The 16,130-nt window shown below is 36.4% G+C and overlaps 1 protein-coding gene across 4 annotated transcripts in view; it reads right to left on the bottom strand.

Annotated features, from left to right (window-relative positions):
* NAV2 (neuron navigator 2) overlaps positions 1 to 16,130 on the bottom strand; it is a 248,909-nt gene that overhangs the window by 38,764 nt on the left and 194,015 nt on the right. For all 4 annotated transcript variants that reach the window (XM_062575958.1, XM_062575960.1, XM_062575959.1 and 1 more), the window contains 7 exons: positions 14,337 to 14,628; positions 12,722 to 13,424; positions 8,252 to 8,719; positions 7,160 to 7,225; positions 5,841 to 5,885; positions 3,496 to 3,656; positions 734 to 922 (listed from right to left, as the gene is read on the bottom strand). In XM_062575958.1, coding sequence (XP_062431942.1) covers positions 734 to 922; positions 3,496 to 3,656; positions 5,841 to 5,885; positions 7,160 to 7,225; positions 8,252 to 8,719; positions 12,722 to 13,424; positions 14,337 to 14,628 — 1,924 coding nt within the window. The remainder of the gene's footprint in view (positions 1 to 733; positions 923 to 3,495; positions 3,657 to 5,840; positions 5,886 to 7,159; positions 7,226 to 8,251; positions 8,720 to 12,721; positions 13,425 to 14,336; positions 14,629 to 16,130) is intronic.

The following is a 16,130-nucleotide window of genomic DNA, read 5'->3' as shown; positions in this document are numbered from 1 at the left end:
ATAGGGTTTTAATATGTACTCACAGCTCAGGCAAGTTGGATACTCCTGTTACAGCCATAAGGTTGCTAGCTGAGTAGCAATCAAACTAAATATTCATACATAGGCAAACTGCTGTTTCTTTTTACATTTACATGGACTTCTTTTTTCAGGTATGACTAAATAACTGAAAAGAAGACAGCAGGGGGGGAAAAAAGAGTCTATATGTTTTGAAGAACAACTTAAGTCCTTTTTGTGAAAGGTATGTGGATATAAATGCATGACATTGAGCAGAAATAGCAAGCAAAATCATTTTGAATTCAGATTAAATATTTAAAAATTAGCTGGGATAAAAACAACAGTCTGGCTGATGTCAATTATTTATACTACAAAGTAGAAGTGCAAAGGCCCAAGTTCAGGAGAATATTCCTGTTCAAGAAAATAATTTAACTTACTAACTTTAAACATGAACTTGAGTCCTTTTGAGATCACTAAAAATTAAACATAGGATGTATTTAAATCATTTCTTCAGTAGTGATGGACTAGGTACAATACTTACACACTTCCTTAAGTCTGTCCAGAAAGATCACTGAATACAGTAAGTCATCAGAACAAAAATGACTATGGCTAAAGATCTATATAACACTGAGAATGCTACACTCTCTAAAATGACTCCTATACTGAATTAAAAAGCACCAAATTTAATTGAGAGTGCTATCTTTTGATCATTCCAAGCACTTTCACATACATTACTGACCTTCTTCAAAGCCATCACGGAATGAGCCAGAGCGGCTCATTGTCCTGCTTTTCTCATCCAGGGACATTGAGCTGTTCCTGAAGCGTGTGTCACTGTAGGGGTCATACGGACCATCTGCATTGGAAAGGCTGTGAGTCCGCAGCATGGTTGGGTTTGACAGGCTCATCTGGGTGGCAGTGGTTGGGCTTGCTACAAGGTAAAGAAAAATAAACATCAATTTAATTGTGAGACCACAAATTCTCTTGCCTGTTTTTTGTGCAACTACCAAAGAAGGTTTTTTTTCTTTATTGTAAGATATTTTTGCTGTCTTCCTCTCCGGACTTCATTATCTTTCGAAATTCAATGGATTCACATAAAGAGGTATGTAAATCAAGCTAATGAATATGAAAACACAAGTAAATAAGGTCAGTTTAAACACTGGGTGGTAAGTCTATGCTTCTACAGACAAGCTCAATGAACTCAATAACACCTTGTAGGCATGAGCTAATTAATCTTCATTTACTTTGCAATAGTCCTTCCTCAAAATGGAGTCAAATGCCCACAGGAATTTACACTAATCTTTTGCCTACATAGGCTAAGCCCTGTGAAATATCTGCTTTAAAGCTTTCAAGCTCTAAGAAAGTGACATTTTATGTATATTTAAGAGAAGTGACAAATTTTAAGTAGTTTAGTCTCCTTTTAGTTTTATATTTCAAAAGTATCTTTCAGTATTTTCTTACGCAGTGCGGTCCTAAGAATTATGAGTAATACTCAGGTTAAAAGAAACTCTACAAATATTAATTTTGCCTCAAAAGCCAATACTCTCCCATTCAATATGGTTTAGAATACAAAATTTCCACTTCAGTTCTGTATTTTTCAAAAGAACTTTTGTACTAAGTTATATCCAATGTTTAATAAGAACTGTTTTTGTAGAAACAACTGATTTGTTGAAAAATTGCTGTTGAACTAGCAGATTCCCCTTTTTTTATATTGTCTTTGACTGCTTCTATACACTCCATCAACTGGTACAGAATTCTGCTGAAAATTTAGAATTTTGCCTCCTGATCTCTAGTTTTCATGCTGTATTTGTCTCCTCTAGGCACTAATTATATGACTATATGAGGCAATGATTAATTTGTTCTTTTAAAGATTTACTTCTTTTTATGTAGAAAATACAGTAATTCTGTCTAAAGATGCTCAATTTTCGTAACATTTGCTATTAAAGTAAATGCAGTGGCATCTCTTGATTTCAATATCTCCAAACTCTTTTATTAAGAATACAGTTTAAAAATCTTTTTTTTTGTTAGTTGCTTGACACCAAATAGCTTCTAATACATATTAATGTCACTGATCTTGAATATTCTCCATAAAGAGTTAACTTTATGGAGAGCCTAAGACAACTACAACTTTTTGTTTGACTACCAATGTACTTTCACGAGCCTGACAGTTTGTTTGCTGTTGATAATGTAATGATACTGTCTGTATATTCAGCTGAAATTTCTCTAAGTGTTGGTTTATTTAAAGCTGTTCATTTAATTTTTTTTCTTTTCAGTACACACAAACGGAGGCTCTAAAATGTCACTGCTGCAATTCAAAACTGCACTAGAAATAGGTGACCACGTAGGTTGTTGCAAATTCATATAACAGAAAAGTTCACAGGCTTAACTATTTTGCATATCTTTTTTTTCTTTTTAGAATAGATGGAGAGGCTTTTGAAAGTCAAAAATAAACAGAAGAAAACAGTTCAATGAACACTTTACAAATGTCACTTACAGACAATATATAGTGTTAGGATTGATTGCAAAGCACCAAAGTAATACTGAACTACCAAACCAGAGACAATTACATATTTTTGATAACTCGATCTTCCTAAACAGTTGCCCAGAGTACACTGACTGCTTAACTTGCAAGAGAAGGAAATACACACTGTTTAAAAAAGTTTTGTGTGAGATTACAGCTGACCTCAATGTCTACAAGACTCAGGACCTGAGCAGACTTTTATCTTGCAAAATATCATTGCACATTTCACATTAGAAAAATACTTGTTTCTTATATAAAATGTTTTGAGTGTTTCAACTTGAATGTCAAATTACAGATCAATGAAGAATGAGACTTCTATATCTTTCAAGATGAAAGCACGTGAATTATTTCCAGATATATTCTCTTGCCTATGAACACTTGTTGTGTTATTTCACTCACTGATATAGTCAACTAATATCTACAAATCATTAGGGATTCTGTTACGTAACTTTTACTGTTTCCTTCATTTTTTAAAAAAACTTTACTTTTATCAATGTAATTAAGTGAAGAAATGGCAAATTTTCTAGCTTAAAGTTCCCCAGATTTTTGTATGATTATATCAGATTAAGCTTTGTCTGATTTTTGAACAAGCCAACTGAAAAATGTACATAAAGATAAAAATATCTTAGGACGATTAAACTGGCACATACACTACGAAATACGCTTGGATTTTAAAGCAGTATTACTGAGCAGGCAGGCAACATTCAATTCCTTTAAACACGTGTGACATTAACAAATAGCTCTACTGAATAGCTCACAATTTATATAAAGGCATCTGATTACTCGTAGAAAAGAGGTACTGCTAGAGTGTGACCTTTGGGCACCAGGGGTAGCAATGCTGATTAGTCACACTCATTTCAAAGAACAGTGCTTCCTGAGGTTCAAGGGGGTACCTGGAGCTACTGAAGAGTATTCTACTGGGCAATACACTATTTTCATGGCACAACCCACTGCTAATATTATCAAAACAGACAATTATTCACCAAGCTGGGAGAAGTTAAATCTAGTTCCAGAGGGTGATGTTACGCTGGATCCAGACGAAAATGGAGAATTGCTAGCAGTATCCTGGAGGCCTCCTGCTGAATGTGACCGTAGCCATTCTTTTGCATCTTCTTGATTACGAAGTTGGGATGAAGGAGTATACCTGTAAAAACATTTTTTCAGAATGAATTTTGACATCTATTTTAAAAAAAGAAAAAGAAACATCACAAGACTTAGGGAGAGGGAAAGAAGAAGACAGAAAAACTCCAATATAAAATTTAAGGATTAAAATGATACCAGTAATACAGTTCTGAGTAAAAGAGCTGTTCCAAGCCTAAATCATTTTATTTAGGTTTGAAAAAACAACTCCTTTCCTATGGCTTCAGTAGCAAACAAACTAGTAGCAACAAAAAGTTACAGATAGAAGTAGTGAAGTGTAGTAGGGTGGAAGTGTAGTGTGTATATGTATGTGAGATTGAAAAATAAAAGTACAGTTCAGAAATCCTTTTATTTCCTTAGATTATGCCCAAATTGTATCATTATTTTAATATCTTGGTCCATCTCAAAGCTTAGCTGACTTTTTGACATATTATAATCAAATTCAAGTCAATGAAGCCATTATCAGATTAATCAAGTTATGCCACAATAATTAGTATTACGGAGACATTAATATAGAAGTCTTTGAAAGTATATCCCATTTAGTTCAAGGCTTGATCATCATAAAGGGACCTGTGCCTAGGCTTTTTTGAAGGCAAAGGAAACAGTGGAAATCCTACTTATGCTGACACTAATGGCCAAACACCAGTCAGCTTCAGCTCAGACAGAGATGAGCTTTAGTATCCACCTGAAAAGTAAGTAGGTATCACAGGAGTTATGTGGTAGGATACGGGTACCAACAGAAAGAGCGTAACAGAAGCACTTGCTTCAAAAGGGCAAGATGATGAGAACGTGCTAAGTGACACAACTACTACCTGCCGATGGGTTTCAGTATCTGTGTTACACTGTGCCATCTGATTTTGAGAAATACTTAGGGGTTACTAAGCTCTCCTTCCAAAAATTAAACAATTGGAGCCTACTATTTAAAACCCAATCATTTGATATTATCTATTTAATTAATTAGATTCCATTTGATTGGATACTATGTGGAAAGATACAATTTATTATAACTATTTTAAATAACAGTGAACACTACAATAAGTAACACTGTAAAACCTCAAACTATTTTCAGAAAATTGTTACATCTCACCACTCAAGCAACAGTTTCTGCCTGAACTCCATCTGTATATGTTTTGCACATTTACCAGTTTTATTAAGAAAGGGGCTTTAACCAGTCATTTTACTTTAACACACTAAGGATTTTTTTTCCAGCATTAATACCTACCTCTTCAGGACTCAAATGTTTCACTCTTAAAAGAGTCTTGATTTACTAGAGACATACTTGACAACCACAGAAGCATCTTAAACAAAAATTCCATTTTAAGAAATGCTTTTAGCACTCAGCTTCATGTGATAAAGCTGCTGTGAAGAATAACATGTATAGCACAGAATAAATAAACTGCAGCTGCAATTTCAAGGAATCAGCTCAGTGATCCTAAAAGCATCATGTAGTGATTCTGAAGTCACAATTTTCTAAATTGTCTAAGACATTTCCTGTAAATTCTGTAACACTAAAAGAATTTAACTAGTAGACCTAATGTTTATAATCTTGTTGGATTGCTTGTATCAATGGAAAAATCTTTTTCAGTGCAATTTTTTAATGTTATAAAAATCACAACCTTACACATACACAAAAGATACTAGAAGATATTTGCCAAATATTTGTCAGTTTGGGGATTTTTTTTTGTTCTGTTTTCTTCTAGAAGGGCAAAAATTATCTCTAGAGGCCTATATATATGTATTATGAGGCAAATATTATTTTAAACCCTGTACTTCCAATCTCATCCTAAAAAGTTCAGCATGACATTGAAAATCTTTTCTTTTCTTATATCAACATCAAGATTCCTGGGGCTGCATTGTGAAAATGATTTCACATCATTTCACATAACAGCCATAAAAGCTACAAAATTATTGTTTTCAGATCAAGCCCAGTGATGGATTATGAGATGCTGTTCAGCAATTCAGCCAGCAAAAGCCACAGTTCTTGCTCAAGCAGAGAAGCCACTGGATGGAGAAAAGCACCGTGGAAAACGGCCTTCTTTGAGGATTACAAAAAGGAAGAGAAAGAAGGAAAGAAACAAAGAAACAGAGATTGTTGCCACCTCTTGCTATCACCACAGCCACAACAGAAACACAAAGCAAACTCCAAAGCCACAACAAAAGCTGTTACACTGTGTGGAAACACCAATACCTTAGTCCCTTCTTAGGCAAAGTGTTCCTATCAAGATGTGGGTCGCTGCAGAAAAGTTAAAAGAAAAGAACTTCAGAGAAGAACAAAAGGGAAGGATTAAGATCAGGCTGAAGAAAGAAGTACAAAACATCTGCATCTCCTTCTCAGAGGAAAAAGTGCTGTGCCTTTCCTAAAGGAACATGCAAAAATCTCCTGACCCACGCGTGGATTTTCACAAACATGCATCTGATGACGCCATGCCAATGAGTCTAATCTGCTCACAAAGTGGTTTTGCCATTTCTCCTACACACAATGAACAAAAATGGTTCTTCAAACATAAAAAATACTGTGTCAAATGAATGCTTAAAAATAGGTATTTCAGCAGGCACGAAGCAGATTATTTGTGAAAACTGATACGAACGTCCAAGTCAGTAACACCTTCCTGCTGGGTTTTTCCAGCAGCCACCATTGAGGGAATGCTGCTAGCTATTGTCATGCAGCTGCAAGGTATGACAGTAAAAGTACTAAGCACAGCCTGTTTAAATCTCCAAATTACAGCTTGAACTCCATTACCAAAGTAAAATGAACCTATTAGGCTTCCAAACCCCAAATATTTAATAGTGTGTAGTTTTATAGTTGATGAACTTGTAACTGAACAGTCTGTTAATTTGTTTTTAAAAGAAATATACACATGCTTAAATACATTCATTTACTGACAATCGTTACAGCTAAACTACAGCTGACCTCCAGCATAGGAGTGGCTAAATTGCAACGGAGAGCAAAAGGGAGCTGGAGTGGTTAGACTCAGGCCATCTTTTCCCAACTTCTGCATTCATTTTTACAAGAATGGATATACACAAGTCTCTGCAAAACACTCATGAACCAAACTGGAAAAAAGGACTGACAACACTTTATGACACTGGGACTTCATGACAAAAGTGACAGGCCTGCAATGCAGTGGAAGGAAAGCAGCATGCCAGAGGAATGCTGAAATGCTAGTGAGAGTTTAAATTGGTAGGAAAAAAAAAATCAAGATTTTTAAATGCCTTTGGCAAAGAAATGAACAAACAAAAAAGCCCACAAACCAAAAGATGCTCCCCGTAACAAAAGCAACAACAAAAATGTGAAACTCTGCCATATGACTTTCTCCAGATTTAAGTAGATAAATGAGGTATTTGAGTGGACTCTCACTGGCATGTCTCTGTGTCAGCTCACACCTGAACAACACACATAGCAAAAGACTTAACTGAGCACAGTCTTTCACAAAACATTTCGCTTCACTAACATGGGCAACAAAACCTACAACCTTTGTGCATTCTCCTGTCCTGAGACAGCATTACCTGTCCTGTCTCCTGGGCAAAGTATTTCTGCAGAATTTGGGACTAGCAGCAGGGGAAGATAGAGGGCTAGAAGAATCAGTCCAATAAGACAGAAAACAAGAGAATGATATTAGAATGAAAAGTGCAGAAAACAGAAAGGAGTTGTTATGTTGTTAGTCAAAAAAAAAAATTGTCAAACATCATTTTCAGCAGTAATTTTCTTCCATAAAGATGAATCTACAAAATTGTTGCTACCTGACTAAATAATTATACATCAGGATATAGCTGATTTCCAACATTTCCAGGGGTACTGCCTTCTACAAAAGGCTGGTCACAGAACATGTGTTGCAAATTAGCATCTGTTTTATCAAGATAATAGCCTAATGTCCTTCTAGTACAGCTCTGATGCTGAAAAAGCAGTTCTGTTCCCTCCTCCCCAGTCAGTCTGAAAAATAATTCAAATGATCATTTTTCAGTTGGCTCAGTCTCCTAGTCCAGTTCAGTATGCATTCACACAAATGCTTGTACAAAAACACTGCAGAGGGCAACTAGGGTGGAGGAGGCGGCTGGGAGAGGCAAAGGTGGGATCATGAGGGAAGGGAGGCAGGGACTCCTCTTTTCAGCATGACCTCCAATTTAAAAGTTTGTCAAATTGTCATCTTCTGTTCATAAACCATTCCCATCATTACAGCACTCAAGCGCCGGTAGTCCAGATTCTAACTGTCAAATGTTATAAACACAAAGTTTAAAAAGAAACACTTGACTTCTCAAATTAAAATTATAACAATGATGGAGGTTTTTTAGGAATACCACATTCAGATCAACTAACAATTGATTTTTGGAAGGATAATATACAAAGCAAAATTTAAAAAAGTAGGTATAATACGGCACATAGGCTACTGAAGTAAACGGAAAGTCTCACCTGAACTCAGCTCTTGCACTGAACTGAGCTCCTTGCCTAAAACGGTTTCTTTGTATGTTTTAGTACTATTATTCAATATTATCTTGTAATAATGATAATTTGAATTGCAATTGCAGTGTCAGTTAGTGCCAAGACTCCACACCTACTGAGATATATGCAAGCTTACAGAAACAAGAATAAAACCTACTAACCTTTCAGATAATGTAGTCTTAACACTGTTGGTTCGGACAAAGGGAGTCAAGGAATCATCTTTGGAGGCTGGAATCAAGCCACTGGAGGAGTTATGGCTCAGCCCACCTCCACTGCTCAGAGAGATATCAATGGATTCACAGCTGGTATGAAGACTGCTGACAGACTGATATCCAATGCCATCCTTGCTAACAGCTGAAGAGCTACTTGCGTTGGTACCCCATGTTAAACTGTTGGAAGGAGCTGAATGTGCTGAACTGGGACTAGAAGCTAGTGGAGATTGGTTCATGTCTGCATTTTTACTAAATAGAGGACTGCTGCCCCCACTGCTCAGCACACCACTGCCAGATGGCGAATCTAGATTACCCTGTTGGTTCATAGTAGCATGAGGATTGGAGATGACAACAGAATTTTTCATATTTTCTGCTGTTGTGATGGGAACTTGTTTACTAGGCTTTCCACCAAAAAGTCTGTAAAAAAAAGACAACATGAAAAATATATAAAATTGAATATTAAATGACTAATGCAAATATATTTTATACGTAGGTCATTTAACTTCTTAGCCTCAGAAAACCAATATTAAGAAAACAATCTTAGACTGCTCATAGACTATAGATTTATGAATCCTCTTGTGATCACTGTCCTTTCAGTCAACTCCAGAGAAAATTACTATAACTTCAAATCTACCTTAGGTGTTTTCTTCTTTGAATCATCAAATAATACCTTCACAAAGCTAATTGCAGCTTCACAGAACTAAAATGCAGCCATACTATCTTCTGCTCCTCAATGAAAAAGGATACCAGAGAAATATTGCACTGATTAATCTGAAGCATGGAACATTAGAGGCTAAAAGCTTGTTGTCCAGGTAAATGCTATACAAATCATTGAATGCTCTGCACAATGCAGAATCTGGTGGAATGTAACAGCAAAAACATTTACTGATATTGAACATAGGCTTGTCTCTTTTCAGAAGCTCAATTGGCTGAAAACTAACTTTTGGGGTGGAAGATTAGATTTTATCTGGAATAGCACCTTGAACTGCCTCAGTAAAGATCAGATGAGGGCCAGAACCAGGGCAAGGGAGGGGATATAAAAGCATGGTTGGAAGAAGATGACTGCAGTTGCTCCAATTTGCATCACTGGCAACCATTGTGCCACTGTACTCTCAGTGAGGACAGCACACTTCAGCTCCTTCATAACAGTCAAGGGAAAAATCTCTCAGAAGTGTTTAACTGACTTAGACATACACGTGCTTAAGATAAAATTCTCAAACATTTTAAAGCTGATCCTCAAAACTGAAAGATATATAGCTTTTGACTCTAGCTTCAAACATCCTACAGAAAAAAGGGCTTCTATTTTTGCCTTTTAACTCCATTAACTGCATTTAGAACCTTAGCTGTCCTCAAACATATCTATATGGATTTGCTATTTCCATATAAATATAGTATAGTATTAGGAATGAAATCTTTCAAAGCTGATGTCTGTGTGACTGTAGCCTCAAGACAGAAGACTAGGGCAGTCTTGGCCAAGAGCTCCCACAGACACACAGGTGGGTACGTACCAAGTGGAATTTTCTCTTCTCTTGAATATGTACAAGTTGTAGGTACAACACAGGTACACGAAGTCTGTCCAAGACTTCCCAAAAACACAGGCTGTGTAATACAGCTAGCCCCTTTATAACATATGTAGCAAGTCCAGTGATGTCCAAGAGCACTAGGCTTACTCCACACGTGCTATCTGCCACTTCAGTGTACACGTGTGATGTCTAGGACATTTCCATTGGACTACCATTGTATTTTTGCCTCACAACCCTGGGACAATACTATTGGCTCAGGCTGAGATGCCTACCTGCATCTATCTTATACCTAGCATTACTCTAATAGCTATGTCTTGATCCTCTCAGCAGCTGACAGAGAACAGTGCGGACATTCACAGACCATCGCAGATCTGCTCAGCCTGATTCACCTAGACTCAACATAGCACCTCATTGTCGAGGAGACTCCAACTTAGACGAGCAAAAGCCTTTAAATGATAAATCTCATTCTTACAGGGATTTAGAGTTTAAGTTTTATTTGAGCTAATGCTACTAGAGCAAATACAAAGATGTCAAACTATACTGCTAAGATACATGGTCTTTAGGAACAATAGTAACTTGCAGCATTCCTACTCCAGTGTCACAGCATGCCACCTCTTCAGCTGTATTGGGGGACTGCAACTTAGAAATAGAATCTTAAGAGCTTTAAGAAAAAAAAATAAATCAAACACAATATTTTTGCAAGCTTTTCTTTTAAACTCTCCAGTCTTGCCTAATGTGTTTCACAGTACCTCTGAGACAACTGGAAGTATGATGCACTGTGGCACAGGCAGAAATACTTTGCTGCCAAAGGCAGTGGGTTATTGAACCATAGCCTCATAACAAATGCAGTCAAAAGAGGATGTGGTCTGAAGAGCATTCCTTTGAGTTCAGAAAAAATCCAACCCAGCAATACACAGTCACACCAATACAGAGCTTAATCCTGGAAGGAAAAACTCTACAAAGAAGGACATGTTATCTCCTCTCTACCACTACTGACAAGAAGCAGACCTATCTGAACTGGCTCTTGGGCCATGCATGCCCTTCATTGAGAAAGAAGTCATGTATTGTGTACTGCAAAACATTAAGGCCAATTTAATAATGAAAAGTATCAAAATAGACAGTGGTTTCATTTGAAGGAAATGTCAAATACATAATATTAACGCTAAAGAGAATATTGAGAAAACAGAGACAGTGGTGACTCTCATAGCATAATTACAGAATTTCACTGTTCATGATAACATGGAAATTATGTATGCTTGCAGACTTACAGGTTAAGTTACACCATTTCTTGGGTATGGATTCTAATTTGCTGTTTAACGTTCAATAATTACATGGCAAATAGGTAATAAATACATGTGCAAGTCATCTGAGTATGAAAATTAACCTCAAAATCTTCTCTAGTGACCTTTCATATATTAGTAATAAACAGAGAAGACCAAATTCAACTCTGATGCATTTCCACATGTGACTATTCATTTAGACAGTCTGGAGAAAAATCAAGAATGAAATTGTACATCAAAAAAGGAATAGTTAAATTAAGCCTCAAAGATCCCTCGTAATAAGAGCCCCAAATGCCTGTTATTCTCCTAGTGTCTTGTCTTAAAAGGTTAATATTTATTTAATGTACTATTTCAATTCCATGGCTAGCAACATAGTTTTCTAGTAATTAAAAGAAATCCTCAATCATACTTCAGCATGTATGTGCTTGAGGCACGAGCACCGAAAATCTACATTTGTCTTGGGATACGCTATAGAAATGAAAGGCCTATTTGAGTTTTTCATTTTAAGCAGTCATTGATGAAAAGTTAAATTTTCTGAAAGATATGCCTTATCTAATAAGAACTAGTAATAAAATAAATGAAGTTTCTTGAATTAGCCGCTCAAAGGCTCTTCCCACAAAACCACTCATCTGAAAAAGAACAGTCTTCAACTCTTTAAAGCTTTAGCCTAAGCTGCCATCACAGCCGTTACACTTGCAATGGTGTCTCAGATGGAATGGGGCTTTATCACATCACTGGAAGCAGGATGGTGTAGCGTAACTGTATGGATATTATGGTGTCGAGACAAAATGAAATGTAAAACACTGCAACTTGAAACACACAAGTTACTCATAATGCCAAATTAAAATGAGAAATAATATTAACGGAATCTTTCACCAGTATCAATATTTTGATGCTCATTGTATCACAAATTAATTCTTGCATCACTCAACTCAATATTAAGTGTTAAAATCACATGTGGGCTAGAAGCTGAGATACCAAAGTCAGATATACTTTTTGTTGAAAAATTTGTTAAAAAGGAAAATTCAACCCAACTGAGACAGAGACTTTGCTTGGGGTTCTTTGACGTAGTTGAATAACCTGACATTGTGTGTCTCACAACACACTGGGCTGATCCACACAACTGAAATATTTGCCTGGGTCAGGCATGTGAATCTAAGTATGTTAGGCCAAATTATGCTGTCATTGTAATGAAAATCTGAAATAATTCTGCTGTTGTCAACTTGTAATTTGATTCACCATTGGATTACTTCCAGACTTGTTATAGATACTTTGGTGTAAGAATTCGTCAGTAACATTAATGTAAGAAAATTCTTATTTCTGTGATATCAGTATGGATAACGCTTTCGTAATAAACAAACTTGTATCATGATTAACAAAGTTTCTGCCAAACTGTTTTCTTCAAATGTTAAATTTTTGTTGTTGTCTCATAATGTATGGAGTATTTACAACACTAGCCAACCTGTTTATGTGAAATTAAATTTAAATACAAAGACCTTGATGGAGGACCCTAAATAGTAAGTGTTCCACAAAACACAGCCAGGCCTGGCTGGATGAGTCCTGATCATTCAGCTCCAACTAACATTATTTTACAATCAATGAATTTTTTTGCCTACCTGCGCAAAGTGGGAGAGGCCACATCAGGGTACTTGGCTCCTTGTTGGTGAGTACTTTGAGCTCCACTAGAAGCAGTCTGTGATGCAGGGTTCACTTTAACAGAATTACATGAGGCCACGCTTTCGTTGTCAGACGAAATCCCTTTCTCTTTATCAGTCTGATTGACTAATCCTGGCAGAGAGTTTCCAAGAATTACCTTGGTCGGCTCTCTCATTTTAGGGACAGGCAACCCAGCTGACTTGCTGCTTATGTTAGAGTCTATGCTACTTGTACTAGATCTATTCCCAGCTCCACTTCTGCTACTGGATTTACTGGGCCGGGGTAAACTACGATACTGAAGATTAGTTCGGGCACTAAGCGCTAAGTAGCCATCATCCTGGTTCTGAGAGCCATCAACACTAGTCTTCCGACCAGTGGTCCTACCCATGAGTCCAGATGACTTTGGGATTTTTCCCAGGGTAGCTGATCTACTGGTGATAGTTGCCCCACTGGCAGTAATTATAGTCATGCCTACAGCTGACCCACTTTGTTTCTTAAATCCAAATGTATTAGCATTAGCAGCAGTTGTTCTAGAGTTACTTGTGGGAAGCTTTTTGGATTCATCACCACTGCTGCGTCCTGCATCTGATGGGGAACGTTTAACATGTCCAGCTTTAGGAGATAGTCTACCCTTTTCTGATACCTTGGCGTCATCAGTTTTCCCTACAAAAATAGAAAAAGAATTCTAATATTTAATGACTTGAAAACATCAAGCAAATGATGAAACTCAAAGCAGCATGAAAAGCAAAAGCGTGTTAGCCGTAAGAGTGTGGTTAAAAATTATGATCTAGTCTGCACTGAACTTAAATGCCACTCTAATGAGTTATACATGCAGACTTGCCAGAGAAAGTATGTGGCGTGTTTGCCCTTGAGAATACGAAAAACAGAGAACAAAGTCTTATGTAATAGTGACAGATAAGAAAAAAAATGTTTCCCTTTGTAGCTACCACAGACTGATGCCTTTTCATCATCAGAAAGAAGCTGAGTTAGGGCATTAGTACAATTTTTCTAATACGAATTTTTAAAGAAAGTAAGTGTCTGACTCAACTTTTTCATGCACAATTGCGTACACCATCAAATAAGAAAAGAGATATTAACTTATATTGTTTCATTATATAAATTCAATCAATTTTCATCCACACATCTGTAACTGCTAAAATCACTAATACATTTACAAGAAAGTTTGGAACTGCATAGTATTTATGTATAAAGTAGCATGCTGTTTTAGTACTGAGAAAAACATCCTCAACCACATACAATGTGTGCTCTCAAACTTAACCACAAACTCAGAAGCTAAAAGTGTATTATTTGCTCTTCATATGGCAATACTATACCAAATAAATAGCTCGCTTAAGATTAGGATTGCTGTGAAAACAACTTCCAAAGTGTCCTAATATGTATTTTTAAATGAATAGAAATAGAAATGTGGAGATTTAAGATGCTGTATACTTTTAAAACAACACCCAAAAATAAAGACAGGTTTACTTGAAGTGCAGGTTCTGCTTCTGCAAAGTATTTAAACAGTTTTCCTGCTGAACACACTCGTGGCCACTTAGGTCTTACACTTTGTCTCACCTGTTCCAGGTGTCTTTAATGTGCCTGAGGTGGTTGAAGGTTTAGTCCTTGGTGTGGTAATGCCAACCTGAGCTGACATGCCCCGTCGCCAGGAACCCGTCTGTGAAATAACAGTGTTCTTCCTACCAGAAGTGCTTTTATCAGATTCATCAGACACATCAGAGGGATTCCGCCTCCATTTAGATCCTGACTCCATTTTTATGCCACTATCTGATCCTCCGTCTGATTTCTTGACTTCATCACCAGACCATAAGGAATTCCGCTCAACCTGAGAATGTTTTTCTGCATCAGTCTAGGAGAGATAATAGATTTTAATAGAACCTTCATAACAAATCTTTCTTTCAAGAAGCTTCACAAATGAGAAGCAACAAACTGATGAACAAATTCAGACATCAGGTCTATTACCAATAGACAGAACATGCCTTTGATAAAGAAATTTCAGAGTAAGAAACAAACTATAGCAACGACATTTATTTTCTAATGTACTACTGAAAATAACAAAAAACATACAAGCACCATCTCTCCTAGTAAAGCAGAAAATAAAGAAAAATAAACACTTGATTTATAAAGAATATACTCAACTCTATGACATTTATAATCCTGCATCTCGAATTTCACATGAACCCTTTCAATGCAATGCCTAAAAATCGTATCAAATCTGTGTAGCTGGCTTTTCTTTGTTCTTGTCATTTCCTGCCTCTTTTCTGGCAATCTGATTGCCAGAGAATGATGAGGCAGCTTTTTGCACAGACTTAAAGATATGGAACGCTGTTAATTCTAATCTAACACTTTAGAAAGACACCTAAGAACTGAAGAAAAATGAAATCCCAACAACTTTCTGACAATATTGATTTCTGACTTAAATACCCAAACTGAGTCAGTTGTTAATTTATATTCAACTCTTACAAACAGTTTTTTCCCTATCCTTTGCCCACACTGATTGTGCTGCCAGTCTCTTCCAGAGAATTTTGCAAAGATCAGTACCAAATACGGAACTTTCTCATTATCAAACCTTGGCCAAACTCTGAACAACTCTATCAGACTCTATTGACCTAAATATCTCTCTCATGTATCTTTATGTGCTGTTGCTAATGATTACTATTCAAATTCTCTTGCAGAACTCTATGGCTCCTGTCAAATGCTGTTCATTAATTTGGGCAAATTTTGTACCACAACAATCAACTATTACATGACTATGTATGTCCAATGTCCATGATCTGGCTGAAGCGCTTTCTAACCATAACAGAACCATGAAAGAGACTGCAAACCCAACACTTGATTACAACATTTGTAAGGAGGTTACAAGATGCTAGTGTCAGCTCTTCCCTATAGCGTTGTGCAATAATTAAAGAGTAATAGCTTTTTAAAGGAATTTGCATTAATAACACTCAAAACATTGTTTAGTCCGCATTTCTTTACTCCTTCTCAATAATCAGGAAAGAGGAGCACAGAAAAGGATGAATGACATCTTACCATGCTTTCAGCAAAACACATTTTTAAGTTCCTAAAGTGTGTCTCAACATTGAGTTTTCTTTTCTTATCAGATCTTACCATTAACACCGAAGAATCTAGAGGTTTTATGGCTTCATTTCCTTTGCTTTTTACAGTATTTTTTTAAAAGACTGAAAAACTAGTCTAAAAGTGTTCAGTACATGAAAGCTGACACCACGTATTTTAGTTATGTAATATAGTTAGGGCCTAGGTAATTTATCTAGATATTGAACCATTAGCCTAACAAGCATTTACTGTACTATGCACTTCAATATTATTTTCTGCTGTATTTTTCTCCTGGTA

The sequence above is a fragment of the Rhea pennata genome, chromosome 5 (genome assembly GCF_028389875.1).
Source record: "Rhea pennata isolate bPtePen1 chromosome 5, bPtePen1.pri, whole genome shotgun sequence".
NCBI classification, from domain to species: Eukaryota; Metazoa; Chordata; class Aves; order Rheiformes; family Rheidae; genus Rhea; species Rhea pennata.
Note: the sequence above shows the minus strand (reverse complement) of the source record. Positions and strands in the feature narration are given on the sequence as shown.